The 26,691-nt window shown below is 49.4% G+C and overlaps 2 protein-coding genes across 2 annotated transcripts in view; one reads left to right on the top strand and one right to left on the bottom strand.

Annotated features, from left to right (window-relative positions):
• Bpifb2 (BPI fold containing family B member 2) lies at window positions 1–15,933 on the bottom strand. Its single transcript, XM_008834835.1, has 15 exons — window positions 15,825–15,933; window positions 13,454–13,547; window positions 12,005–12,109; window positions 10,820–10,966; window positions 9,471–9,531; window positions 8,532–8,592; window positions 5,226–5,317; window positions 4,832–5,020; window positions 4,543–4,596; window positions 3,812–3,982; window positions 3,242–3,309; window positions 3,090–3,135; window positions 2,229–2,292; window positions 1,863–1,939; window positions 1–42 (listed from the first exon to the last, which is right to left on the bottom strand). The coding sequence occupies exons 1-15, from the start codon at window positions 15,931–15,933 to the stop codon at window positions 1–3; spliced, it is 1,380 nt and encodes a 459-aa protein (XP_008833057.1).
• A 4,197-nt stretch (window positions 15,934–20,130) lies between these two features.
• Window positions 20,131–26,691, top strand: part of Sun5 (Sad1 and UNC84 domain containing 5) — a 14,781-nt gene continuing 8,220 nt past the window's right edge. Inside the window, exons 1-8 of the mRNA XM_008834834.1 lie at window positions 20,131–20,207; window positions 22,163–22,221; window positions 22,374–22,448; window positions 23,229–23,295; window positions 23,741–23,802; window positions 24,556–24,605; window positions 25,790–25,824; window positions 26,299–26,407. Of these exons, the coding sequence (XP_008833056.1) occupies window positions 20,131–20,207; window positions 22,163–22,221; window positions 22,374–22,448; window positions 23,229–23,295; window positions 23,741–23,802; window positions 24,556–24,605; window positions 25,790–25,824; window positions 26,299–26,407 (534 nt within the window). The remainder of the gene's footprint in view (window positions 20,208–22,162; window positions 22,222–22,373; window positions 22,449–23,228; window positions 23,296–23,740; window positions 23,803–24,555; window positions 24,606–25,789; window positions 25,825–26,298; window positions 26,408–26,691) is intronic.

Raw genomic sequence — 26,691 nt, 5'->3', positions numbered from 1 at the left:
TCAGTGCTGGTAGGCGAGTCCACTAGATATCACAACATAGCCCTGAAAAAAACAAGAAAAGCGTGGGCCAGCTCAGAGGCCTTTGGGGACAAACGGACCCCTTTGGCCTGGCTCTGGGTCATGTTTTCATTAGGAGAAGGTGGTCACCTTTCTGCCCCTCAGTCTCCTGCTCTGTCACTCAGGTAGCAGCACCCACCTCACAAGGCCATAGAGGGACACAGTGAGAGCCCTCAGGAGGTGGATTAGCAAGTGCTAATCTGTGCTATGTGCATAATTGGTGCCATTGCTGTTTATGACCAGGAATGTGGAACTAGGGAGTACCTTCTTCAAGACCTGGCAGAGCCAGGCATTCCCCATGCCTCTCAAATTTGCCACGTCATTACAGAATCATTCCAAAGGGTTGCTAGCCGTTCATTCATTCATCCATCAAGCCATTCATTCATTCAACAAGCCTCCACTGAGCATCTATCACACACAGCATATACTATGGTAGATACTGAGGACTCAGCAGTAATAAACCAGACCCAGTCCCTGCTCATAGATAGCTCAGAGTCTAGGGTTACTGGTTCAATCTGGTGGACATTAGCAACGAATGACCAATTAAATTCATTTTCATTAGGGGAGGGCAGTTAAGATAGGGTTTCAGACTAGCCTCAAACCTTCTATGTAGCCAAAGATGACCTTGAATTCATGATCTTGCACCCATCTTCCAAGTGCTGGAATTGCAGGTGTGTGTTACCCTACTCACCTGGTTAAGGTTTTTAGAGGTGGAGCCCCACTTCAAGCACTCAGTAGTACAGTACATGTTCAAGGTGACAGCTTTGAGCAATGCCAATTTCTGTCACTGCAGAAAATTTCATCATTGTGGACTGGCCTGGGACCACAGAGTATGTCTTGAGGCAGCTGCATAACAGCCCTGGATCCTCTGTGTACTGACTGTTCCTCTTTTCTATCTTATTTTTGCATGTGTATGGATGTATATTGTGCATGTGTTCATACTGACGTGTGGAGGCCAGAGGTCTTTGTCATTGTTCTCCATTTCATTTACTGAGGCAGAGCCTCTCACTGAACCTAGAACTCACCAATTCTGACTAGTCTAGCTAGCAAACGTGCCCAAGGGATCCCCGCCTCTGCCTCCTGAGTGCTGGGATTCTAGGCAGGCCATGTGGATACTGGGGATCCAAACTCAGGTCCTCACATTTGTATAGCAAGTACTTTATATAATGAGCATCTTCTCAGCCCCTGACTGTCCCTCTTTAGGAGGGTGGATCATCAGGGCCTTGAGACATTGTCTGAAAGAATCAGGCTGAGCATCCTCCCTGGAGAGAAACTGGCAGGCCCCACTTGAAGTATGAGTGGCAGCAACAGAGACTGGTCTCAAGAGGCCTCAGTCCATTTTCCTGTGCTCAGGTTTTGTTAAGGGAATTTGCTCTGAGTTTCCTATAACATAGGAAGAAATCGTAGTGTGTCACTCTGCCTGTGTCTGGATGAATTTCACCCTGGGTTCACAGTTCTAGACCCAAGTTCTAGAGAGTAATCAGAGAAGCTCCTGAGTTCACCCATCCAGCCTGCAGAAGTTGCCTAGCCAACTTCAAGAAACCCCTCTACCATTCACCACAGATACCAAGGGACCATGCCCATCTCAGGACACAGGATCATGGGACAGCTAAAAACCAGAGATGTCTTCATCTGATGTGATATGGAATAAGGAAGAAAGGAGGGAAACCCCTCCCACCAGGGTCCCTCAGGTCCTGATGCCTCCATCTCATTGCAGCTAAGTCTTGCCATGTAGCCTTGACAGATGCAAGGTGAGCTCCCAGAAGGATGACCCAGAGGCTCTCTGGCCACTTGAAGGCTCTCACCTCACAGACCAAGACCTCGGAGTGGACATAGTGGAGGTTGAGCACGTTGGGAAGGGCAATCCCCATGCCCAGGAGAGCTGCAGGTGGACAGAAGCAATCAGGTTAGTCAGAAGAGTGACATCTGTAGCCAGCCCTGTGCTGACATGTTTGTGTGCACTGGCTTTGGGAGTTGGAGGCAGAATCATCCCCATAGTATGGAAGGGAAATTATACATATGTGTGACAAGAGGCACAGGCATCTGAATCCCCAAGGCCACCCTTTAACCTTTGATCCTGGAAGAGGGTGCAGGGACTGAGACAAGGCACAAAGATAATGTGGGCTCAGGAGAGCATGAGAGAGGCCACAGGGATGGAAAGCAGGACTCACCATTGAGGTGGTCCAGCAGGGGTTTCTGGAAGACAGTGTTCATGAGTGTGTGTACTTGATCCATCTGCCATGGAGCCGAAGGGATGAGATAGGCAAAGGCCAAGAGAAGGCAGTTAGACATATAGATGGCAGGTAGAGGGAAGTGGGTGAGTCCCCCATGTCCTGGTTCAGGTGGAACCCAATCAAAGCCCCAAGTGGCCAGGCATGGTGGTGCATGCCTTTAATTCCAGCACTTGGGAGACAGAGGCAGGCAGATCTCTGTGAGATGGAGGCCAACCTGGACTATATAGTGAGTTCCAGGCCAGCTGAGGGATACAAGGAGACCCTGTCTCAAAACAAAAACAACAGCAAACAAACAACAAAAATAACCCAACAGGCTCAGCCTTTGAGGACAGGCATCAAAGCCGTGTTTGACCATGAAGGCAAAGGGGCAGTTCTGACATTCATACCAGGATGACGAACAGGAGGTCTGGCCTGTAGACCACCTATTGACAGATGGGAGATAAACTAGTAGACTGACAGCTGGGTAGAATGCTGAGGCATGACTGACAGGCTATGGGTGTGTGGGGACAAATGATGCATGCGTGGTGGCTGGGAGCCTGGCCACGTAACACGATGAAAGACTAGCCAATGTCAACTGTCCTACTGACCAATGAGCTTGGGCTGAGGGCTGAGCTGATGAATCACCTGCCAGTAAGCAAAGAGACAGGCAGCGAGGCAAGGGCAGATGGAGAGGAGGAAGACCCCTGTCCCCAAGCACCCCAGGAAAGCCCAAATATGGTGGCACTCAGGCATGTGTCACTCCCACATCCCAGGTACGTGTCACTCCCCAGACTCAGGGTAACCCAGTCCCCCACTCACATCAATGGAGCCCACGTTGGAAGTGACCACAGAGAGCTGGAGCCCCCTGAAAGAGAGGCAGGGGCTCAAGATAGGCTGGCTGCTGCACAGACTCTTGTTGCTTTGTCCCAGAACATGACAGGGCTGCTGGCTTGATCAGGAGGCCCACTTACCCCAGCATAGACGTGGTCCCCCGAAGCTTTACCTTGGACACAGAGAGCTGAAGGTTCAGGTTCACCACCTGAAGGCATAAAGAGAGCAATTCAGGTAGTATAGCACCTCATGGAGCCTTCTGCCCCTCCCCAACCCAAGCAGGCCATGGGTGTCCATGCAGCTGGCTAAATGCCAGGTCATGTGCTAAGAATCAGGAACAACAGTGTGAACAAGACAGGTGAGGTCCCTACCCTTGGAACTTCCCATAAGCAACCAAATAGGAGCTTTCCAGAAAGCAGAAGATGCCAGGAAGACAGAAAGTGATGGCCTTTTCACTCTGGTGGCCCAGAAACACCACTCTGAGGAAGGCTGAAACATTGAAGCTAAGAACTAAAATATTTCAGTCATACTGAAAGACAGAGGGCTCCACACATGCAAATGTCATGAGGCATGAATGCCCTGGTCAGTTTAAGAGCAGTAAGGAGACCAGTGTGGATAAAACAAAGCAAGTGAAGAGAACACAGAAGCATTTTATGATCTTGGAGAGCATCACCCCAACCATGCCAGCCCCACCTGACTCGCTCACTCACCACATCCAGGGAGAAGAGGGACTGTAAGGCCGAGTTGGAAGATGCAGCCAAGATCTCCACAAATGGCTGCAGCCGCAGAGTGGCGTTGCTGGTGTGGAGTGTGACCACAGGCGTGGCACCCAGCTTCACCTTGAGCACCACAGGCATGGGCTCAGGGAATTGGTGGGCCACCTGGGGCAGTGGAGGGAGAGAGGGCCTTGCTGCGGCAGGGGCTGAACAGGCTTTTGATTGTCACTGCTGGATGTTAGATATTGACAAGCCACCACACTCTGCCCCATGACAGGGCTCAGAGATAGGCCCATCTGGGACCTCTGAACCAGACAGGGGCTTAAGATCCTCAGAGAGCGTCCCTGAGCTGTTTTTATTTTGTTTTGTTTTTAAGACAAGGTCTTGCCTTGCACCCCAGGTTGGCTTTGAACTGGTAATCCTGCCAAGGACCCCCAGGTGATCTTCCAAGGTGTTGGGATTACAAGTGTGTGCCACCCAACTCTGAGCTAGGTCTTGAAGGTAGGTAGGGGACAGGAAGGAGAAGAGACAACCCAGATAGACTCACTGCAAGCAGAATCACTGCAACCAGAGGCGCAAGAAGAAAGCGTGGCTGCCCAGGAGGGGCAGTCTCTAAACTCAAGAGACAGAGTCAAAGGGCAGGTCTCCTTGGGATAGATGGAATACAGAGAAGCCCCGCTGCAATTCCCAAGCCTCCAGCCTAGAAAAAAACAAGTGTCACCCACCTCAGGAATGAGCTGGCCCAGTATGGAGGTGTTCAGAGGGTTGTTCTTGGAGTTCTGAAATAAGCCCCCAACCATGGCAGGGTTTAAGACAGTTTTTTCCCAGGCAAGGCTATCACTTGGCTCATGTACAGGGATTCTTATCCATGGGCCCCAGTCAGTTTTTCCAATGGCTCTCCTGTGACTCCAACTCCAGTTGCCTACTCCCTTTGATTCCACATCTGCAGGATGCCCTGAGGCTAGGCCATGGGGAATCCTGCTGTAGACCCTAAGCAATAGTCCAAATCCTCACCAGCTGCCCTGTGATGTCCAGGTTGAGGGAGCCAGCCTTCTGTAGCATCAGGAGGGCACAGTCAAACAGGTGCTGGGAGAGGCCCACAGTGGCCATGGCACCCTCTTTACCAGAAGACCATGGCAATACGAAGGGGTCAGCATCATGCAGAGGCAGGAGGATAGGCTTGCCCAGGAGGAAGAGGGAAGCCTGGGTGGAGGCAGGAGACATGCAATAGGGCATCAGAAGCAGACCCCCCCAGCTGTGATGCCTCAGAGTCGTGTTCCCACCTGGAGCACCATCCCACCATCCCACCTTCCTTCTTTTACCCTCTGCCTTCTTAGGAATGTTCCAGGACACCAAGGACCCCAGGCACTCCTGGCCTGCAGTACTGGGATGACCAGGAGGCACTTACTCTGACATCCAAGGACATATAGTCGCTGGTGATGGTAGGTACGCTGGTCGTAGAGTAGCGGATCTGGGACTCCGGGCCCACAGGGGTGAGGCCTTCATGAAAACAAGGTGGCACTTGAGTACTGATCCTCCTACTGAGCCAGCAAATGAAGTTATCCAACTACCTTTCCTAGTCAGAGCCAGGCCGCAAAGCCACGAGCCAGACAAGGGCTCCTAGGAGGCACGTACTCGATTCTGCCATGCACACACACAGCCTATTGATTAACCAATTCTAACAGGTATGTTTGTTGCTTTTCCAATCAATGAAACACTAGTGAGTCTGAGAAGGCTCAGTCAAGGCACAAATACCATCTAATGGAGGCAAGAAGGATGCACAGAAAAAAAAACCCAGACAGTGACTTCCACTGTCTCTGTTTCTCATCACCACAAGTCTTTTAAGTTATTATACACACACGTGCACACACAAGATAGTCAGCTGATTCTTGCCCAAGACAGCATCGACATACCAGTCTGCCTCCAAGGCTCTGATCTCCATCTAATCACACACCTCCTACAGGGACTGCAAAGTTTGTGCAAAGGCGCAGAACTCACTTCCATACAGAGCTGTAGAGCAGCTCTCAGGGAAGCACAGCTAACAGCTCAAAGAATGGGGTGTGAGTCTACTGAAAGACCAGAATATTCTGCCTAGGAAGGTTATGAAGGTGAGCCACTGTAGGCAGCACATCTCCAAATTCCAAATATCTGAAGGTGGCTGCAGGTGTGGCAGGCCAAGGTCCCGTGAAAGCCCAGCTCAGGTTAGTCATATGAGCTCACAGCAATGGTGATAGCATGCACCCTCATAAGCTCAAGCCAGACAAAACCCCAACATGGGGAAGTGGGTAAGAAACCCCAACCCCAGCTGAGGAACTGTTGGCGACCAATGGCTGCTGGGAAAGGCAGAGTTAGTCTCATTTAGGGGTGAGACTCTTGGTAGGTTGAATAGGCTCCATACTGAAGGGCATTTGGGGACACAAATTTGACTCTATAGGCATATATATCTACACACTCTATATACAATAAAGTACATAAGATTGAGCAGGAGGTTTGGGGAAACAGAAGATACAAATGGGGAGGGGATCTAAATTTGATCAAAGTATATTGCGTGAAATTCACAAAAATTTTACTGTAATAAAAACAGAGCAGTTAAATAAGTTGCGTGAGGTTATGTAATCAATAGTCTAGGTGTACATGTCTCACATAACCATCCTACAGGACTGGCCACTTAGATGCCCTTTATTAGATCTTTTTATTCCCCAAACATAAAGGCAAGAGCTGATGTTTGCAATAAACACGATTGCAGGGCACCTTGCTGAAGACAAGCCTTCTGAGGAAGAAGGGAAGAACGCACACTTACTAAGCTTGTCAGGCCCCAAGCACTTAACCAGTGCTCTCTTTCAGCATTAACACATTAGAGAACTAGGAATTCTCTTTCGTATTTTTTTGGATGGAATGCTGTGGTTCAGAGAGATGGAGTGACTTCCCTAAGGTCACACAGCATGTGAGCAATAAAGTTGTAATTCAAATGTGTGCCTTTTAATTCCAGCCCAGTTGCCTCTGAATAGGAAGGGAAACAGGGAAGTTGAGGAGACAAGATAACTCCAAAGTGGCCAGAGCAATGAATGGATGTGTGAGAGGGAAAAGCATTGTGGGCCAGTCCCTGCTGAGGACAGGGCTCTCGAGCCTCTGCTTTGCCATTATAACCTGGGGTCAATGACAACAGAGCATTTCCACTAAAGGGCCCACTGTGATAATGGCAGACGTGCCCAATGTCCCTGGTATAACCCAGCCTATATACCCTCCCATCTATCCCCTGACACTATCCACTGCCCCTGACTGTTTCCCTGAGTCAAAGCCAAGCACAGTCAGGGAAGCTCCCAATTTTTAAGGCCAGAGGCAAAGACAGTGTCAGGGCAAAACTATCAGGCAGATGCAGCTTCAAAACAGGTTCATGAGAAAAGTGACAAAGCCCTTGGTAAGCCTCAGACTGAGCAGGCTCCATGAAGAGGGAGGTTGTGCAGGATCCACAGAGAATATAATGTCCCCAAGAGAGCAGGTACAGCTTCTGTGGCTAGTCCTTAACTACCGATGCCTGTGACTAAAGAGAATGTGGGATGGACCCACTCTCCAGCCTTCAGATCCTTCCAGAGCTTGTCTAGAAGGCCACCTTCCAGGGGTTTCAATCAGGTGGGAGTGGAGTGACGGTCAGTGTGGAAACAGTGAGAAGTCCTGGGAAGTGGCCTGTGACAGCTGGAGTTGGTAGATGAGTACTCAAGTTTCTTGCATACAAAAGCCTGTCCACCCAGTCTCTAAAAGCACCCCAGTGGAACTAGGCTGTAGCTGCCCATTTTAGTTTATCAACTCAGAAACCAGCACTAAGGACTACACAGTCCCCAGGGGAACAGGCATGTATGTGTCATTTCAGAGAGGGCCACAGAATCAACACCTAACTACCCAGGTAAAAGATGCATGTCCCTCATACTCATAAGCCACCTCATGACAACCCAAGTGAGCCCTGAGCCTTGCACAGTACCTGGCTACCTCTAGTGACATACACATCCCTCACCATACCTGCCTCCCTGTGATGGCTCAGGAAGATTCCCAGAAGTTTCTGAGGTTCCCACCCAACTTTAGAGATCTAGCTCCTAAAATGCTGCAGCTTCAGAGCTGGAGAGATGGCTCAGTGGTTAAAAGCACTTGCTGCTTCTCCAGAGGACCTAAATTCAGTTCCCAGCACCCATATTAGGTGGCTTACAACTGCCTATAACTCCAGCTCCAGGATATCTGACACCCTTCTGACTTTAGTTACTACCTGCACATAAGTAGCATACACTCACACAAACACATACATAAATAATTAAAATTTTTTAAATAAAACAAAATGCTGTCACTCTGACACATAAATGATTCGAGACCCTGAAAGTCAGTGGGGCTAAGTTTCTCCAATAGCAAGATTCATCATTTAAAGATTTGGGTTTATTTTTCTTTTCAGCAAGTTGATCTAAAATCAATAGAGTCTAGAATCAAAGACTTGGTTCTGGAATTTGGAAGTTGCCAGATTCCATGAATAGCCCTGTGGTTTGGAGATTCCTAGGTCAGCCCCCCTCAACGGACCTCCTTTTACTCAGATTAATAGAAAAGTTAATATTGTATTGCTATTTAGAATCTGAAGCAGGCAACAAATATCACTTTACTGGTGCAAAGGGGCACCTTTGATGGATCTTGGGGCCCACAGGTCCAGCCTTCCCACCCCCTGGGCTCCAAGTCTTACCAATTAAGGTGCCCAGGTGAACATTGAGATCCTGAACAAGGCCAGAGATGCACAGGCACAGCTGTGACAAGAGAGAGGAGGCTATGGTGAGGTGCCCCAAAGGCTGCAGGTGAAAGTCAGCAGAACTGCAGTTCCCTGCAATAGCCCACCAGAGGCTCCCCAGGCTGCATACTGAGCCCGAATCCCTTCCTTCTCCTCCCTGCAGTGGTTGGCTTCCAGACCTCTTTGGGCACTGAGGAGCCAGGAGAAGCAGCCAAAGCCTGGTGAGGGGGACACAGGCACCCATGGGAAGAGACTACCAAGATGGCCATAGCCAGACTGACTGAAGCAAGAAGATTTCTCGGGGCCCAGAGCACCAGCTGATGAGAAAGTATGCCTGTGGAAGGGCAGGCAATGGTCAGCAGGCCACGGCAGGTCAGGCTTCAGGGGCTGGGCCAAGAAAATGAAAGTCCTTCCTGGCCTAGTGGGCACCACCAGGGGAGCACTGAGCTCAAGTCGGATGACAGCAGGTGGGGACAGAGGAAAGACTCCAAGGGAGGGGCACTGGCAGCTGCAAATGCTGTGGGCATCTCTGAGGTGGAGATAGCACACACCGGGTAGTTTTGGTCTCTGCTACTGCCCTTATGGGGAGGGCTGGGCCAGGCCAGGGAGGGAAAGCCTGTTCTCTGGCAGTGGGACACTGGTCCAGGGTCACCATCTCTCACCAGGTTAGAGACATGATATAGCCAAACCTAAAATTTTAGCCAACCCAGCAGACTAGCTCTGTAGGCCCCCTCCCCAACCCAGGCCCCGCCCCCTCACTCTGAATTCTTCTATGTGCACACACATGCATGCACTCACATGCACATCAATCTGTAGTACTTCCACATACCAGGGCTTAAAGCCCTACTTTTCACTTATCAGGCCTTCTAAGTTAAGCCATCTGCAGAAGTCCCTTACCTTACTGTTCAGGTCAGCTTTGATGTGCTCCTGCACCGGGACCAACAGCTCCTGGGAGGTGCTGGGGAAGAGGCACAGAAAGTATGCCTGAGTTCTCTGGGCCTGGCTCTTGGCAGAGCCACATGAATGACTGAGGCAGAGACTCTGTCCTCAACCAGATATCCCCACCTGAGACCCTGGCAGGTGGTAGACACAGAATAATGGTCCCTCTACACACAGAGGAGAAACCTGAGTTTCAGAGAAGATCCTTCCTGTCAAGGAGGTGGTAACTGAGGCCAGGCTCAGGGAAGGACAGGGGCATATCCTCAGCCAGCTGGCTTCAGGGCTGCTTGGGTCCCAGTAAGAGTGGAGAGTGGGAATAGAATCCTGGGTCCACTTCTCACTTTGGATCCAGTGCCCAGGCACATGCCTTACAAAGTCCCTGCTTAGCTCTGGCCCCCAGTTTCCCCTCTGTATGAGGCATGAATCTAAAGTTGGGTTTCTCAACAGTAACCCATAGGAACCTGTGGTTCCTTGGTTTGACCCCAGCCACAGCCACCTTCCTGGGAAATGGGAAGACACATCTCTGTTTTGACAACATCAATCCTGGGCTTCTACTTCAGCAAATTGGAGCAGCCCATATCTGTCAGGACCATGAGGGACCCAATGTATTTGGATGCCTGTGCATGTATCCTTCTCTGGGGAAAATGTTAGGCCTTGTTGGATCAGGGCACACTTCTTTTGGGGTTCCCTAGTGCTCGACCACCTGACTCTGGGAAAGGGGCAGGCGTAATTAGGGAGGTCCCGGGCAATAGGATGGGCAGGCTGTCTGCTCCAAGTCAGTCAAGTCACTTCCATGCCCTTGGCCTGCATCTATTTCCTGCGGCATTGGGAACTTATATGCCTTTTGTCAGATACTGTGGAGCTTGTGAGGATGATTCCTGTGAAGAGCCAAGAGTGGAATCCACCACCAGCTGGAGGTGATGGCTGCTGTTAGCTTCACATGTCAACTTGAACAGCCACCTGCCACAGAGACCTTGGCCAGCTGCCACATCCCCGTCCCCCACCTCTGCAAGGAGGGGCAGCCTCTGAGCACCCAACAGCCAGGCTGATTGGCCTAGAGAAACATGTTACTGGCCAGAGTGCCCTGGTGGCTGATACATGGCAGTGGCCAAGACATAAGCTGTATGACTTTAGACAAGTCCCTGCCCCTCTCTGAGCCTTGGTGCTTAGCCATGTTCTAGGCATAACGATTGGGTCTCTTCAGCACTTTGTGACCACTGGACAAAGACTTGAATGAGAAACTCAAGAAATGGTGCCATAGCCTTGGTATCAGAGACTCCTGAGATCCAGGGCTCCCAGGAACCTACCTGTTACTGCTGGCCAGCATGCTGGCTGGGCTGAAGAGTGACGAACAGGTGGAGATGCTGAGCACAGGTGTCCCAATAGAGTCTTGGGCCACGTGCACATCGGCCATCAGTGACACAGGCAACACCAGCTCCAGGGGTTCCGGGACACTGCGGAAGGCAGACCTGAGCCCACCCTAGTACATGAAGACTCCACAAATCCCCAAGCATAAGCCATCCCTCCACTTGACATAGGCACTCAACAGGAGACAGCCCTACCACAGGGCAGCCCTAGAGCCTCTGGAAACCACTCAGGATCACAGATATCATAGCAGATAGGCGGGGCTCAGGCTTTCTGTGCCCCTCATAGTAGGGCCCTGGGGCAGGCACCCTGAGGCCAGGGTGAGCCTCAGTTCTCCCTTCTGTGAATGGGCATGAACCAGTAGTACCTGCTTCACAGTGCTGTGCTGAGCTTTCCAAGGCCTCACGCTGTGAGGACACCAGCTGCAAGCCTGACCACAGAAGGTACCCAGAACACTTACAACATCACAGCACTGGGGAACACCCACAACATCCCCAGCACCAGGCAGCACTCACAACATCACAGTGCTAGGGAACACTCACACTATCACAGCACTGGGGAACACGCACAACATCCCAGCACTGGGAAGCACTCACAACATCACAGCCCCAAGGAACATTCACAACATCACAGCACCAGCGAGCACTCAAATCACCAAAGCACCAGGGAGCACTCATATAATCATAGTGCCAGGACAGAGCAATAAGGATAAAGGGTTCCTTGAAATGCCAGCTCACAGCTTGGATATTTAGTGCAGTTACACAGAAGTTGACTGACACACCAAAATAATGCTGATAACTACATTAATTGAGCACCTGTTGTGTACTTTGCACTTTGGAAAAGGCCAGAAGTCATAACTAAAGCAACACATCCACCCAATGCAACCCTCACAGCCACCTGAAAAGTGCAGCCCGTATCAGATGAGGAAACAGAGAGTTGGGAAACTGAAGCACCTCCACCAATCGCACACTATGGGGCAGGGACTGTGGCCTCCAAGATTCTCTCCCTGTCTCACTCCCCCAGAGAATGAGAGAGAGGGGCACGGAGAGGTGGCTATCTCCCCTCCCCTCACTCTTCCCATGAAGAGTCCCTGAAACTCCTGTCATCCAACAAGGAGATTCACTCACCGAAAGATTTTGACAGTGAAATTGGCTGTTGCTGATAAGCGTACCCCAAAATCAGCAATGAATTTCAAGTGGAGATGGGGCACGTGGACATCCAGAATCTGAATCCTGAGGGTTAGAATCCAATTGGCAAGAGAGCCCCCATTAAACACAGAATTAACTCTAGGGAGAGTTCCCTGAGCCAAACCCATATGTTGATGTTATCAAGAAGGACTTTCTGACAAGTGGACCTGAGGCAAGAGAGTGGTGGTGAGCTCTCCAGCACAGGAGGTAAGCAAGATGCTCAGCTTGGAAGGTAAACACAAAGTCCTGGCCTTGGGCAGGACTTAGAGACATGATTGTGAAGCTTTCTAACACTTTCTGACAGTGGCCTGGGAAATAAGAAGTTATGGAGAGACCTCGAGTTCCACCTAACTCAGAAATCTCTAGAGTGTATAGCCATTACCTTTGGCTTCTTGCCCTCCAGCAACAGGAAACCCCTTCCTCCCCAAGCTGCCTGTTCTGATTGCTAAGCTCTCTACAGCAGCCCTATGACTGTCTTTTTTCCTAAGTGAAAATCATTTTCTCCCTGCATAGTAGCTGGCAGGGCTGGGGTGGGGATGATTCAGTCACTAAAACATGGCCGGAAATACAAAGGTTGCATCCAACATCACCTTCAAATGCCTCGTATTTAGACTTGGGTAACATGGATCCATGACTGTCCCCAGCACACAGGCCCCTGCTAGGTAGATACTTCTGGGGAGTGCTCCTATCCACTGGGACAGTGCTCTGAACTATCAGGCAAGCACATGTATCTACAGATGAGTGCCCCTCCCCAGGTTAGAGGTTCCTACTCATTAGGTGAGGGGTTATGAGAGGACTTGGCAGATGGGATCAAGATGGAGACAGGGCCTCGGCACCCCTCAATCAATGGACTCAGGGGACTTTGTGTTCCCACAAGGATGAATTGTTCTGTCTATTTGACGTGTTGAAGTTTGGGATAGCTCCTTTGAGTCTCTATGCTTTAAGGTGGTGAGGATGTAATTACACTTGGACTCATGTATAAACTTGGTGTCAAGCATTTAGAGGAAGAAGCTGATAGTTCTGCTGGCTCTGTAGCCCCTAGGGCCACAGTCTGAGCCCCTGAGTCCATTGATTGAGGGGTGCCGAGGCTGTCTCCATCTTGATCCCATCTGCCAAGTCCTTTCATAACCCCTCACCTAATGAGTAGGAGCGTCTAACCTGGGGAGGGGCACTCACCTGTAGATACATGTGCTTACCTGATAGTTCAGAGCACTGTCCCACTGGATAGGAGCACTCCCCAGAAGTATCTACCTAGCAGGGGGAGCATTCTTGCAAGGCTTATTCAGGATGCTCCTCTTGGTGAGCCAAAACACCCACTTGGCCAGCAGGAACATCCCATCGGCTAGAAGGAGCACCTGAGCACTTTTTCTGGAGAATGGGAACACTCACCTGGTAAGTTGAAGCACCTTATTGCTCTGGTCAAGAAAATCAGGGACAGTAAACCGTAGGGCCCGATGGAGAGAGGCTTTCCCGATGTCCGACACTGTGGGACCACAGCAGGGTGAGGTTAGGCTCCCCCTGGAGCCTCCAAGCAGGGAGAACACACAGCTTGCCACCTGCCCCCCCCCACCTCTGGTGGAGACACTAGAAGGGACAGGAGTGGAGTAGCAGGTGGGAGGACAATTGCTCCACGCAGTCCCACACTGCTGTTCACATGGTCTTTCCAGCTCCCACCTCTACCCCCAGAAACCATGGTTCTTCATCCCATTCCTCAAAGACAGTAAAATCCTTAGGCCTTCTTGCAGGGCTCCATCTGGGCTCTAGCTGTTCCCAGAGCTTTCCCCAGTCCCCAGGCAAAAGGAGCCACCCACCAGGCCCGGCCTCAGAGGAGACATTCCCTGGGAGGGGAGTCGGGGCAGCCTCCCATCACATATGCACCTCAGGTGCTGGGTACAAATTCCAGCTGTGCTATTAGTGAACACTGCCTGTGTGGCTACTCTGTGCCATGCTTTCCCAATCTAAAATGTGCACTAATTAAAACACCTGTTCTGAGCTCATTCCTCTGTTCTTATGGCCAGTTTACAGGGAGGTGAGGGCACCAAGACACATGAAGGTGGGTCTGGATGAAGGAACCTGACTCCTGCTGACTTCGCCCTCATCTGTACTGCTAGGTCCTTGTTGCTAAGACAGATTGAATTAAAAAGAGAAATGGTGGTTCTGGAAGGAACCATGAAATTAAGAGTCAAGAGACTGGCATTTGGCTCAGATTCACTGGCATGGTGAAAAATCCTTGAGCCTCTCCGAGCCTCAGTTTCCCCCAGACAAGGAGTAGAAAGGTTATGGTCTCCCTGCTCCTGATGCCCACTCCAGCCTGGCCATCTGTGGCTAAACTGAGCCTCACACCCAAGCTGTGAACTCTTTCCACAGTACTACTTGACACAGGGCCTGCACTCTGGGGCTTCAGGGTAGGGAGGAAAGGATTCAGGACCAAGCCATCCATTCAGACTTGGAAGCCTTGTGGACTTGTGGGCCTCCTGCCAGATTTCAACCCACCGAGAACAAACAGGCAGATGAACCAGTGAGGCCTGAGGACAAAGGAGTCCTGAATAGAACAAGCAGAGAGTGGGAAAACTGCCCAGGGAGGCCATCCTCAGGTCCCTGCCTCAGGCATCTGTTCCCACTGTGTACAAGCTACACTACTGCACGGATCACTGACCACTTGCATTGTCTGTATATCTGCCCGGATGCAAGGTCCTGGAATGTGCTTTGGGAGTAACTACTGACTCACTGCTTTGTGCCCTGGCCACTAAAGTCCCTTCTCCAATCTGGCTGGAGTCCTTCACACTATAATCTGAATTGAATCTGACCTTTGGGGAAGTAGCTGACCCAGCTTTGATGGAACCCCAAAAGTGCTCTGAGAGACAGCTAGGGGAAAAGAAAATTTTCTATGCTGGGATCTTGGACTTTGGAGACTTTGTTTCGCCTTGGGGGCCTCAGTTTCCTCACTATGACCTTCCCTGGGGAAGGGGGCAGGACCTGGAAGGACCTAAGAGTAATGCCATAGGGCAGAGGCCTGTCCCAGAAGAGCACAGAGTGCCTGGCTGTCTACTACTGAGCCCCTTAGAGTCCAACTTCCGGCCATTCCCTGCAGTGCTGTGCTTGACATGTCTCTACTGGGCACCTGTGTGAACACAAACACCACACAAGCACAGGCATGCACTCAGGGTGTACAACCACACCTGTAAGCACACATTCACACACATGCAACAGACACATACCTTCCCCAATGCCCAAGTATACAAGAAGCACATCTCCCTGGAACTCCAAACTCATGAAAACACACCGAGAAAATGGGCCGAGGCAGAAGACATGAGAGCTCGAGGCTAGCTTGGGCTACCCAAGGGGACTCTGCCTCAAAATTTTTTCTTAATTTTAAAAAGAAAAAAAAAGGTTTTTAAAATTTTTTAAAGATAAATCACTTTTAAGCCTAAGCCCACACAAGGCACATAACCATCCATTGATCAGTGGAACACAATGGCACATACAAACCCAGGTCCTCTGCTGGGTGTGGTGATACACACCTGTGATCACAGTATCATCGGTTCTCAGCCAACCCAGGCTGGGATCAAGCTCACTGGTAGAACACTTGCCTGCTGTGCGCAAGGCCCTGGGTCCCATCCCCAGCACCACAAAAAGGAAAAAAAATATCCAGTTCCTCAGGAATATTTGTGTTCACAGACACATACTCACTTATAACCAGGTATGTGTTCAAGCATGGCTCTCATGTACACACCCAGTAGCAAGTTGACAGGTCTCTTACCATAGCTCAGTGCTGCCTTGTTGAGTCGGACCACGATGCCAGGCAAGGAAGCACTGGCCACAGCCAGCAACAGCATCAGCAGCAAGCCCAGACTGCATGACCCAGCCATGGCTGCCTTGACCAATGCACCCAGGATCTGTGGGCCAGGGTGGTTACAAGCATTGGTGAGTTGACCAAAATGTCCCATCATGGGCACTCACACCTTATCCCATGCTGTGCCTCTGTGGAGTGGGCCCAAATCCCCATTTTTGTGTTTCTGTGCTGGTAAATACCTGATTTGTCAGGAACCATGGGAGAGTCTGGTCTAGAAATGACTAAGAACTAGAGAAGAAAGGCATGGCTCTCCTGAGGCCACAGGGCAGACTAGGGACAGGTACAAGACCCAGTCAGTTCAGAAAGGGACAGTGAGACAGGGAGGTAGAGGCAAACTGCTTGTCCTGTGAGGGAGGCCCGGGCCTAGCACCCCACAGCCCAGGCCTGTGTTATATGAAGCCAAGAATTCAGCCCAGTATGATAGACCAGTCTGGTATCCAGATGTCCAAACACTGACAGGGAGGATTCAGGGTGGCTCCCATCTCCATCTCATTGTAACGGGTGAGGAATGACCTGACAGTGACTGAGCCTAATGGGCAGATATGTACCCAGTGAAAGACGGGGCCTCATCCCAACTGTGTCCTGCAATTCTCTAATGGTGATAGCTGAAGTCCACATTCCCCACAAGGCCAGGGACAGATGGAGCCTGCTGCAGGAGGTAACTGGAGGTGGCATCCCAGTAGACGAGAGGGAGGAGTAGCTGCCCAGACCATCCCTACCTCAGCAGTTCTTGAGGAGGGTAGGTGCTCAGCTCCTGACAAGGCTTCCTCTGCCTAGGTGGGCAGGTGCACAGGCAACTTTATGAGCTCCCCACTGCAGCCCACAGACCACAGGGCAGGAGCAGGGCCAGTTTGCTTGTGGTTGAAAGTGTTTTCCCTGCAAACATGACCTTGTCAAGTGTCTCCGTTCCCTGTGTGATGGGTCTGCCACGTACACAGGTGTGGTTGCCAAGTGCTGAGAGACCCTGGAGTTGGGAGGCTTTGGCTCAAGAGCCCAGAAATCTATGGATGGAGGGTTCTTCCCAGGAGCATCCCCTCACCACCCCAGCCAGGCCCAGCAAAGGTACAGGAGCAAAGAATGACCAAAAGTAAGGGGATGAATAGCCATGATGGCCCCTCAAGCCTTGTGTCTCCAAGATTTTCCAGAAACATGACCCTTTTAGGAAAGGCAAGAGGCTGTCTGAGCCCCAATCCTCAACACTAACCCCTGATCCTGGTCACACACTGAGCCTTCACTCAAGAAGGAACAGAAGACAGTGTGACTGACCCAGTACCCCTGTCACACCCAGGGCTCTCCAAATGCACACCTGTGCACAGTGGGCATAACCCATCATCTGTCTGCCTCATTAACTCCAAAGTCATCTGAACTACATGGGACATGGGAAGGGTCATGTGGGCACATGAGGAGTTCACATATACACATATGTGTGAGAGAGATGTCCTGTGTATGAGCATGGGGCTGCATGTGCAGTTACATGTGTATAAACATGTAACTGTTATCAGAGGAAATTGAGTATCTGTGTGAGGCTTGTATGTGGCAGAGCATCTTGACATCTTGGTCACATGCCAATTTACATGCATGCTGTAAGGATAAATGTGAAGAGTTCTGTGTATACGTATGTGGGGATTGTTGACTAAAGTTTTTGTGGGACAACAAGTCTAGGTGCCTGTGTATATTTAAGTACAGTGGACTGCTTCCTAGGGTCAGGGTATGTGTGCGCATATCTTCAAGTGTGTACATCCACATAGGCAGCGACGGTCTAGGTACAAGAAAGTCCTTCTATCTTTCGAGACTCACATGGATCAAAGACCTTGAGGACTTCCCTGACTCCAGAGCCCTATGTGGCACCCACTGGCCACACCAGCCCAAATACCAGCCCAGGCCCACCTAGGTTTGAGTCCCCACTAGCACCCACAGAGCTGACAGGGACTGCAGACACTAAGTACTCCTAGAACAGATCTGCTTCACAGCCAGTGCTCCTGGCCCTGGTCTTGGAGGCAGGAAGAATGGGGAGGGCTGACTCAGAGGTCGTTAATCCCCCACTCCTGGCAGTGGTTTGTCCACGATGCTCAAGACCAGTGCTCTGAATCACTCGTCAGACTCAGTGGAAAGAGGTGCAAATATTGACCAAAGCCACTCTTAGTGTTTGCTTTTGACATGAATACTTCCTCTTCTTCTGCACTTCCAGCACAAAGGACACTTGGGTGATACCCAGGTGACACAAAAGAAGAATCTTCACCAGCACCTCCCCAGAACCTACAGCTCCCCCTCAGCGATGGTGAGCCCCACTTGCCAAACACCTCCTATATCAAAGTGTTCGGCCAGCCACTCTGCCTACAGCTCCAAGGAGAGGCGTTCTCCTGGGCAACTTTCTAACCAGTGCCTGAAATGTACAAATTGCTAAATAAATGTCTGTTGAATGAATGAACTGTTGAAAGACCTTATAGTAACTAGTAACAGGATTTCTGAGTGTCCCCTTCACTGGACATTCTTGGGGACTGCTATGACAAATCACTGCATACATAGAAAACTTAAAACAAAATTTTACCATCTTCTTTTCTTATTTTTCTTGAGACAGGTCTCATGGAGCCCAGGCTGGTCTTCGATTTGCTATGCAGTCAAGGATGATCTTGAGCTTCTGATCATCCTTCCTGTACCTCCAGTGTGTCACATGTATTACCATAACCCGTTTTATTGAGTGCTGGGGATAGAACCCAGGTCTTCATGCATGCCAGGCAAGCACTCCATCAACTGTGCTAAATTTCCCAGCCCCAAGTCCATCCTTCACAGTTCTGGAGGTCAGCAGTTTAAAGCGAGTTCCACTAGGCAAAAATCACTGACTACTGGCAGAGTTGCATTCCTATGCTAGACCACACCACAGGAAAGGAGCTGTTTCTTGGTTTTCTTCAGCCCGGTTGGGTCACCCTCATTCCTTAACTCCTGGCCCTTCCATCTCCAAAGCCAGCTAGAGTTTTTTTTTTTTTTTTGCGGGGGGAGTTCTGTTTTGTTTTGGTGTGGTTTGGTTTTGGGTTTTGTCTTTTTGCGACAAGGTCTTCCTGTAGCCCCAGCTGGCCTGGAACTCACTCTGTAGACCAGGCTGGCCTTCAACCCACAGAAATCTGCCTGCCTCTGCCTCCTGAGTGCTGGGATTAAAGGCGTGCGCCACCACACCTGGCTGATTTACTCATTTTTATTTGTGCAAATGTTTTGTTTGTACAAGTATCTACACTGGTGTGTGCTAGTGCCTGGGGAGGCCAGAATGGAGCAACAGGAGCAACAGAGCCACCATGTGGGTGCTGGGAATCAAACTCAGGTCTTCTGGAAGAGCAGCAAGTGCTATTAACCTTGAGGCCACCTCCCCAGCCCCTGGAGCTTCCTACAGTGCCATCCCAGTCTTCCTCTTCACCCGTGAGGACTCTGTGAAGCCCTGGACCTACTGGGTAATCTAGGTTCTTCTCTCCATCTCAAGGTTATCTGATCAGCAGCCTGAGTTCCTTCTGCTAGCCTCAGCAGCTCTTGTCCTGCAATTTAACAGATCCAAATGTTCAGCTTGGGGACCACTATTCCATTTCCCACTGGTACCTACTTAGCCTGCAATTCTGAGCAATGGCCACCTGGGGGCAAAAGTGACTTCATCTCAGTTTCACAGTCCAAACGGTCAGGCTCTCTTCCATCAGGGGAAAAAAAAAAAATCTAGTCAGATTTTTCCACTGTTATGTTTTTATTTTTCCCAGCAAAAAAAAGAAGATGTTTATTACAACCGCAGCATAAAGGATTTTTTGATGCAAGCATTCACCAGTAAACCCAACATTACAAAATCTATTCACTTGCTCAAGAGGGCAATAAGCCCAGAAAGCTTGAAGCAGCAAGGGGTCTCAGGAACAAGAAAAGTGGCCTAATCAGGAACCTCCTGTTCTTGCCTTTGCCCAGCCTCTGAGGTCCTTACAGCTTCAATTTTCCCATCTTAAAAATGGAAGTCAGTCACAATGGTGTCCTCCAAGGGGAGGTTCTGGAGCCAGGATCAGGCTGGGTGCTCTCCCACCCACATGCTCCTGTGAAGTCACAGAGCTGGCAATTCCACCTGACCCTGTAGATTCCATGTCACCTCCCAGGGGTCCTCAGAGGTGCTAGTGGCAGCAGTCACTTCCTCCAAATTGACTCCAGAGATCTCCAGCATCATCCCTCGGTCCTAAAAAAAAAAAAAAGGAAATCGATGCCCCGACCCTCAAGGAACCCCAGGGACCCATGTTCCCCATCTGAAGACGTGGCCCACAGTTCCAGGCACAGACGGTGAGGCCAGCAGCCCCTGCCTTTTCCCAGTCCCTTACAAGTCACACACAAAAAAGCAGCCCTCTCACTCTCCTTGGAATAAGCAGGTCTTATCAACTGTGCTTACAGAAGTAGGAGCTGATGAAAGAGAGGCTGTCAGTGGCTTTCCCAAGTTCTCCATGCCTGGAAGTGGCAGAGAAGCCATACTTTCAGCATGTATTTATTGAGTACCTACTGTGTGCTAGACACTGCCTAGAGTATTTGGAGTATAGCACTGCACCAATCCCACACACTCACTACCCTAGTGCAGCTCATGCCAGGTTGGAGACGAGGGAATACCTCTACCCTTTTCATCAGGAAGTATCTGGTTGCAGGTGACAGAAATTCCTACTTAAAATTGTGCCAATTTCCACAAGGGCGCACAAACAAGCCATGGTGAAAGGAATTCTTAAAACTTGAATGTGTATTTTTTTAGCTCTTCACGTCTCTAATTTTAAAAACATTTTTATTTTAATGTCCATGAGTGTTTTGTCTGCATGTATGTATGTACACCATGTGCATGCAGTGCCTGCAAAGGCCAGAAGAGGGCGTTAAATCCCCTGGAACTGGAGTTACAAATGGTTGTGAACTGTCATGTGGATGCTGGGAACTGAACCTGGGTTTTCTGAAAGAGCAGCCAGTGCCCTTAACCACTGAGCAATCTCTGCATCTCCTCTCTTTTTTTTTAAAATTGACACAAATGATTGCGCATGTGTGTGTGTGTGTGTGTGTGTGTGTGTGTGTGTGTGTGTATTGGGTGCAATGTGATGATGTGGTACATGTGTTTATGTGTAATGGTGAAATCAGGAAAATGTGCAGATCATTGTATTGAGAACTTCAAGTTCCTCTCTTATTCTGAGACACACTAGTTTTCCTACCACACCATATATTCCTCAGGAATTATAAATTAAATTTACATTTGGGAGCGGTCAATAATATGCTAGCACAGCAGGGCACTATGCGAGACAGTTTTCTATCACTATAACAAAATACTTGTGATAATTAACTTATAAAGAGAACAGGTTTGCTTTGGTTCATGATTTGAAGTGCTAATTCACGATCAAGTGCCCTGTTGCTTTCTGTGGCAACACATCACGGCAAGAATATGTGGGGAGGATACTCACCTAATGAGACAAAAAGATAAGAGGAAAGGAGGAAGAAAATGGGGACCCACAATCCCTTTCAACATTATGTACCCAATGCTTAAGGAACCCCAGTAGGCCCCACCTCTTAAAGGCCAAAATCCACCACCCAGGAAAACAGTGTTTTAATACATCTGGGGGACATTTAACATCCAGCCTGTCCTAGTTTGCTTTTCTGTTGCTGTGATAAACACCATGACCAAAAGCAACTTGGCAAGAAAAGGGTTTATTTCACTTTACAACTCCCAGCTCTCTGTTGTGCGGAGACCAGGGTCCTGCTGGTATATTGCTATTCCTTTTAGCATCCTCTTATGGTAGGTCACAGAGCTACTGCAGGGCCAGCATTGTGTAGAAGGGTGGCTGCCTAGGGAGGAGAGTGGGCCTCCTTTCAGCAAAGAAAATCTTTCCCCAGTCCCACACCCTCAGAGCCACCCACGCCATCCTTCCCCCAACCCTCCTTGAACCAGAAACTACAAAGGGAATTGGGGGGGGGGGAGACTCACAACAGTCTTTGACCAGTCAGGTTCATCTAAGATCAAATGGGTTGCAATGTAGAAGGCAGCAAAGCTAGGCTTCTGCTAATAAGAAGCGGTGGCTTTTGGGTGGGTCACTCAAGAGACTCCTCAGTACCCAGAGTCCTTGACTGGATTTGAAGTCAACCAGAGCCATTCCATCCCTGGTTCACAGCCTGCTGTCTCAGCAAACGTCCCTTCTGCCAGGCTTCTCAATCTGAAACATGGTGGCATCAGGGACCATGTAAGATGTAAATGTGATTGTGAACCTTGTCATCCTCAGGTGCAACCCACGAGGTCAAAACACCAACAGAGCAGCAGAGGCATCCTCAGCAAACATAAGTGAGCCAAGAGGCAATCCTAGGACTTCCTGGGTTTCCAGAAAGAAGTGGGGGTAAAGGGATAGGGAGGTACACACCAAGCCTGGGGCCCCAGATCTCTGCAAGCACACGTCCCAAGGCTGGAAGATACCTGATGGTCTGTGCTCTCTGCAGATGATGCTCCCCTGCTGCCTCTCTGCATCAACACCCCGGGCCTCAGCCTGACCCAGTTCATACTGGGATATATGCGTATGTATATAAGGAAACGCCAGCTTGAACACCAGGAACAGGGGGGAGGGCTCAGTCTCAGGTCAGGCTCTTCTGGAGCTCAGGCTATCCTGGGCTACAGGGCTTGCAAGAAGCTTCAGGGACTTCCACCCATTCCAGACAGGGTCTTCCTGAAAGGGGTAGAGGGAAGCTGGCTGGCAAAGGAAGAATTACCCTCCAATCCTTCTTCACTTTGGTTCCGTTAATCCATCCATCTATCCATCTAATGTCCACCCACATACCCATCCATTCCCCTCTCTGTCCAGCAGATCCCTCACTGAGTCATTCATCACGTTCCTCATCCCTTCATGTGTTAATATGGACATTCATCCAATTTTTCAGTGTGCTTATCTCTCTGTCCATCCATGTATCAATCCTCTGGTTCAATCCTTTCATTCTTTTTCCTGTTCATCCATCTTTTAGCCAAACAGCCACCCTCTTTTCCATTCTCCTCTCCCCTTATACATCTACCCACCCTCTCATTTATCCTGACCCTGCAACTCACACCCCAGAGATGAACCCTCACCAGTGTCTGAGGACAGGCATTAGCACACACTACCTTTTGTGCTGCTGAGTCAGTGAGGCTCTCTTAACTGCCATCTTCAAGCAAGGCATATCCGTGGACCATACACTTATGAATGTTCACCCATAAGCTGAGTCCCAGCTCCAAGGTGTCCCCCAGTCCCAAGACAGCCAGTAAGACTTCACAATGGGACCAAGATGAGGCTGCAACTTCTTGTTGCTCTCCTGTCTCCTCTTCAGCCTGGCTCACCTGCTTGGTCTGCTTCCTGAGAACTCAGGCCCAAGAAATCCTATTCAACACCCGCAGGTGAGCAGGGGAAAGGGGGGATGGATGGAGAATGGGGACAATGACCACCCTTCATTAGTTTGGCTCTCCCCTTGGTAGCCAAGTCAGATGAACTATCCCTAGACTGGCTTTTGTCAACCCCCCTCATCCCAGACCTTTTGGGGCTCCCCAACTTGCACCATTGTAATCCTTCCCCCATCCTTCTTTTCCAAGTTGCCCTCGCTCTGCTTCTCACTACGGATCCACAGGGCCTTCAGGGGCTGGGTCTCTCACTCTCTGGACACCCCTTTCAGGAAGACCCTGTCTGGAATGGGTGGAAGTCCCTGAAGCTTCTTGCAAGCCCCTGAAGGGCCAGTTCAACAGGGAGAGAAGCAGGGAATGGGACAATGGACAAACAGATGGAACAAAGGAGTGAGAAGAAAGGGAATCTGTGGGACTGCAGCTGACAATGGCCTCTCACTCTCAGGTCCAAGTTGCTCTGCCAGAAGCTCATGGAGAAGACGGGTGTTCTGTTTCTCTGCGTTTTTGGTGAGTCTACAGGGCCCTGCCCTAGTGGAGGCATCCCTGGGCTCTGCCCCTCCTGGGAGGGGGAGGCCAGGGCACTAGCATAGACAAGACCCTCTGCAAGACTCTATACCAGTTACCTGGCTCGCTAATTGGCGTTGCTACATGGGTTAAATGAAATGAACAGTGGCAGAAGAACAGTTGCTTTGAAAACTTTTATTGAGAATGACAAATAGGAGCTAGAGAATGCTCAGTGGTTAAAAGTGCGTGCTACTCTTCCAGAGGACCTGAGATTGATTCTCAGCACCCAATGATCTGTAACTCCAGCCCCAAGGGGATCCAATGTCTCTGGCCTCCATAGGCACCTGCACTCATAAGTACATACCCACCCACACACATAATTTTAAGAAAAAAAAGACCAGCAAATAGGCTCTAAAGGCTTTAAAATAATATATCCAAGCCATCCTGGAGCTCATAAAATGCAGAAAAGACCACTTGATTTTCTCTTTGCCTATTATGCCTAAGCAAGCCTGGGACAAGAGGATGGACGGAGATGCACATGGTTTAGTTTATGTGGCACATTTCATAGATGACATTGTTTGGAACATGAAGCAAGCATCACAGTTATTCCCATTTTACAGAGGAAGGCACAGAGCTAGGAGAGATTAAGTAACTTCTCCCAGAGTTACACAAACCTAAACTCCAATGCCTTACTCCAGAAACAGGACTTTCATGCTTCCCTGTTAAATGACTCACTCTTGTTCGCCTGGCCCACAGGCTTCTGGATGTTGTCCATGCACTTACCATCAAAAATGGAAGTCTGGCAGGTGAGTGTGAACCCACTCCAGGCCCCATGGCTGACCAATCTCACCTCAACCAGTCAACATTCCCTCTGAAGCACCCTTTACCCTTATCAAACCTGGATACTGGTCAGCTCCGGACTTATCTGATGCAAATTGTTGCCTCTCTCATGCTACTTACCTGGATCCCCTCTCTCCTGCACATGTGACACTCAAAGACCGGATGCAATCATCCCTCCAGCAGAATTCAGCCCCAGCAGTGGTCCATCTCCCTTTCTCAAGATCCCCATCTAAAGTATGGCTGTGAAGCAAAGACACATTGCTCTCTCTATACTCTCTGCTTCAGTGAGTTGTGAGACCCATTTGTTTTGGGTTTATGGGGATGAAGGAAGAGGAAATCGGTGGCCAGAGCTTCCTGCTGGAGGAATTCTCAGAGGCCAGTAGAGAATGGAGATCAGAGATATCTATCTCTCCTCTTCCCCTCTTCCTCCTGTGAGCCCTTTCATATCCTTCAAGTTCCATCTGAAAGATCACCACCTCCAGAAACACCCAAGCAGAGACGCATGTTTCCTTTTTCCTCCTTCAGTTTTCTGTAATCATGACTGTCTCTCCAACCGTACTGACAACCCCTTGAAGGAATCAGATCTGATTTATCCAACCAATGTCCAGATCCGTGCCAAACACAGGGGGCTGCACTGTCAATATTGGATGGTGCTCATCAGATGGAAGTGTGAATAGAAGGAGGATGGATGGATGGATAGATGATGAATGGATGGATAGATGGATGGACCAATGGATGGATGGATAGTTTGGATGGATGTTGGTTGTAAAAGAGGTAAGAATAAAGGAATCATGGAAGGATATGTGGATAAGAGAATGAATGAATGAATGAATGAATGAATGAATGAAAAAGTGGTTTATGGAAGATTGAAGGATGGTGGTAGGGAGGTGGGGATTGAATGGAAGTAGATGGATAAGGGAGGCTGAGAAGACAGAAGAGTAAATGTGGATGGGGTAAGAAGGGATGGAAAAAGGAGAAAAACTTGGAATTTGGGATTTGGATACATGGTAGGAGAGTGGATGGATAGAAGACTAAACATGAAGGTGGGTGAATGAATGGATTAATTGTGAGAGAATGCATAGATGAAACTCTGTCAAGCCCAGATTAAGTCATCTGACAGAGACCCTTGCTTTCTTCAACACTCTGCCAGGATGACAGTATAAATAGTCCACTACAGAGCCTAAGGTAAGAGGAAACTACCTACTAGTCATATTTTCACCTCCCATAAATCCTACCTGTCTGACCTTATGCAAGTCGCCTCATATCTCTGAGCCTTTGACTCGTGTTTGTGAGATTAGACATAGTATTCATGTTGTTCTAGTTAAATAGGCATCAAAACCAATGTGAAGTGTCTTGAATAGTTCCTGGCTCAGAGTCAGTTCACAGTAAATGGTAGCTGAGAAGTTTTAACTAACAAGTCACCACCTGGTGACAGCATTCTTACAAAATACTCATGGCTATTTGGAAGGCTTGAGCTGGACCTAAGGAGCAAAAGGAAGGGAAGGAGCAATGTTTTAGGAATAAGAACATGAGAGTAGATGAGGGGTGGACTCAAGAGAGGGGAAGGATTTGAAGGTAGTTCTTTGAAGGATGAATTTAAAGGAAGCAATAGCAGCATTACAAAGCAGTCAGGTCTTGTTTTCCCTCCTTGTTGATAAGGATGTACCAGGAGATGGTACGACATCACACAGGGGAAATCCAGGACCTCCGAGGTAGCATGAACCAGCTCTTTGCCAAACTCCGGGAGATGGAAGCAATGTCCGATGAGGTGAGATGCTTTGGCCCTTAACCACCCAATGTCTTTGTTGATACCCTATTTCTTGTATCCCAAGTCATCTCCCTTGGTTTTATCCCTCATTTTGATGCAGCATATCTCTACCCAATAACTTCCTTCAAAAGAGTAAAAGAAGAGGAATACTTTTTTATTTTGGTTTCCTACTTTTGTTAGTTTATTAAAATTCTACTCAATTAACATACGACTTTTATAGTCAGTAAGATACACAAGGGAATAAATATATCTTTTTATCATTACTTTTTTAAGTTATTAACTTC

The sequence above is a fragment of the Nannospalax galili genome, unplaced genomic scaffold, assembly GCF_000622305.1.
Source record: "Nannospalax galili isolate Female #2095 unplaced genomic scaffold, S.galili_v1.0 scaffold1357, whole genome shotgun sequence".
NCBI classification, from domain to species: Eukaryota; Metazoa; Chordata; class Mammalia; order Rodentia; family Spalacidae; genus Nannospalax; species Nannospalax galili.
The sequence above is the reverse complement of the archived record's forward strand: the minus strand, read 5'-3'. Positions and strand labels throughout refer to the sequence as shown.

Coding starts and splice junctions, on each gene's coding strand:
- Bpifb2 (XM_008834835.1), bottom strand. CDS start 15,933: ATGGCTGGGTCATGCAGTCTGGGCTTGCTGCTGATGCTGTTGCTGGCT. Junction 2,293..3,089: donor CCAACGTGGGCTCCATTGAT/GTGAGTGGGGGA, acceptor GCTCCATGGCAG/ATGGATCAAGTACACACACT. Junction 1,940..2,228: donor CCTGCTGGACCACCTCAATG/GTGAGTCCTGCT, acceptor GTCCACCTGCAG/CTCTCCTGGGCATGGGGATT.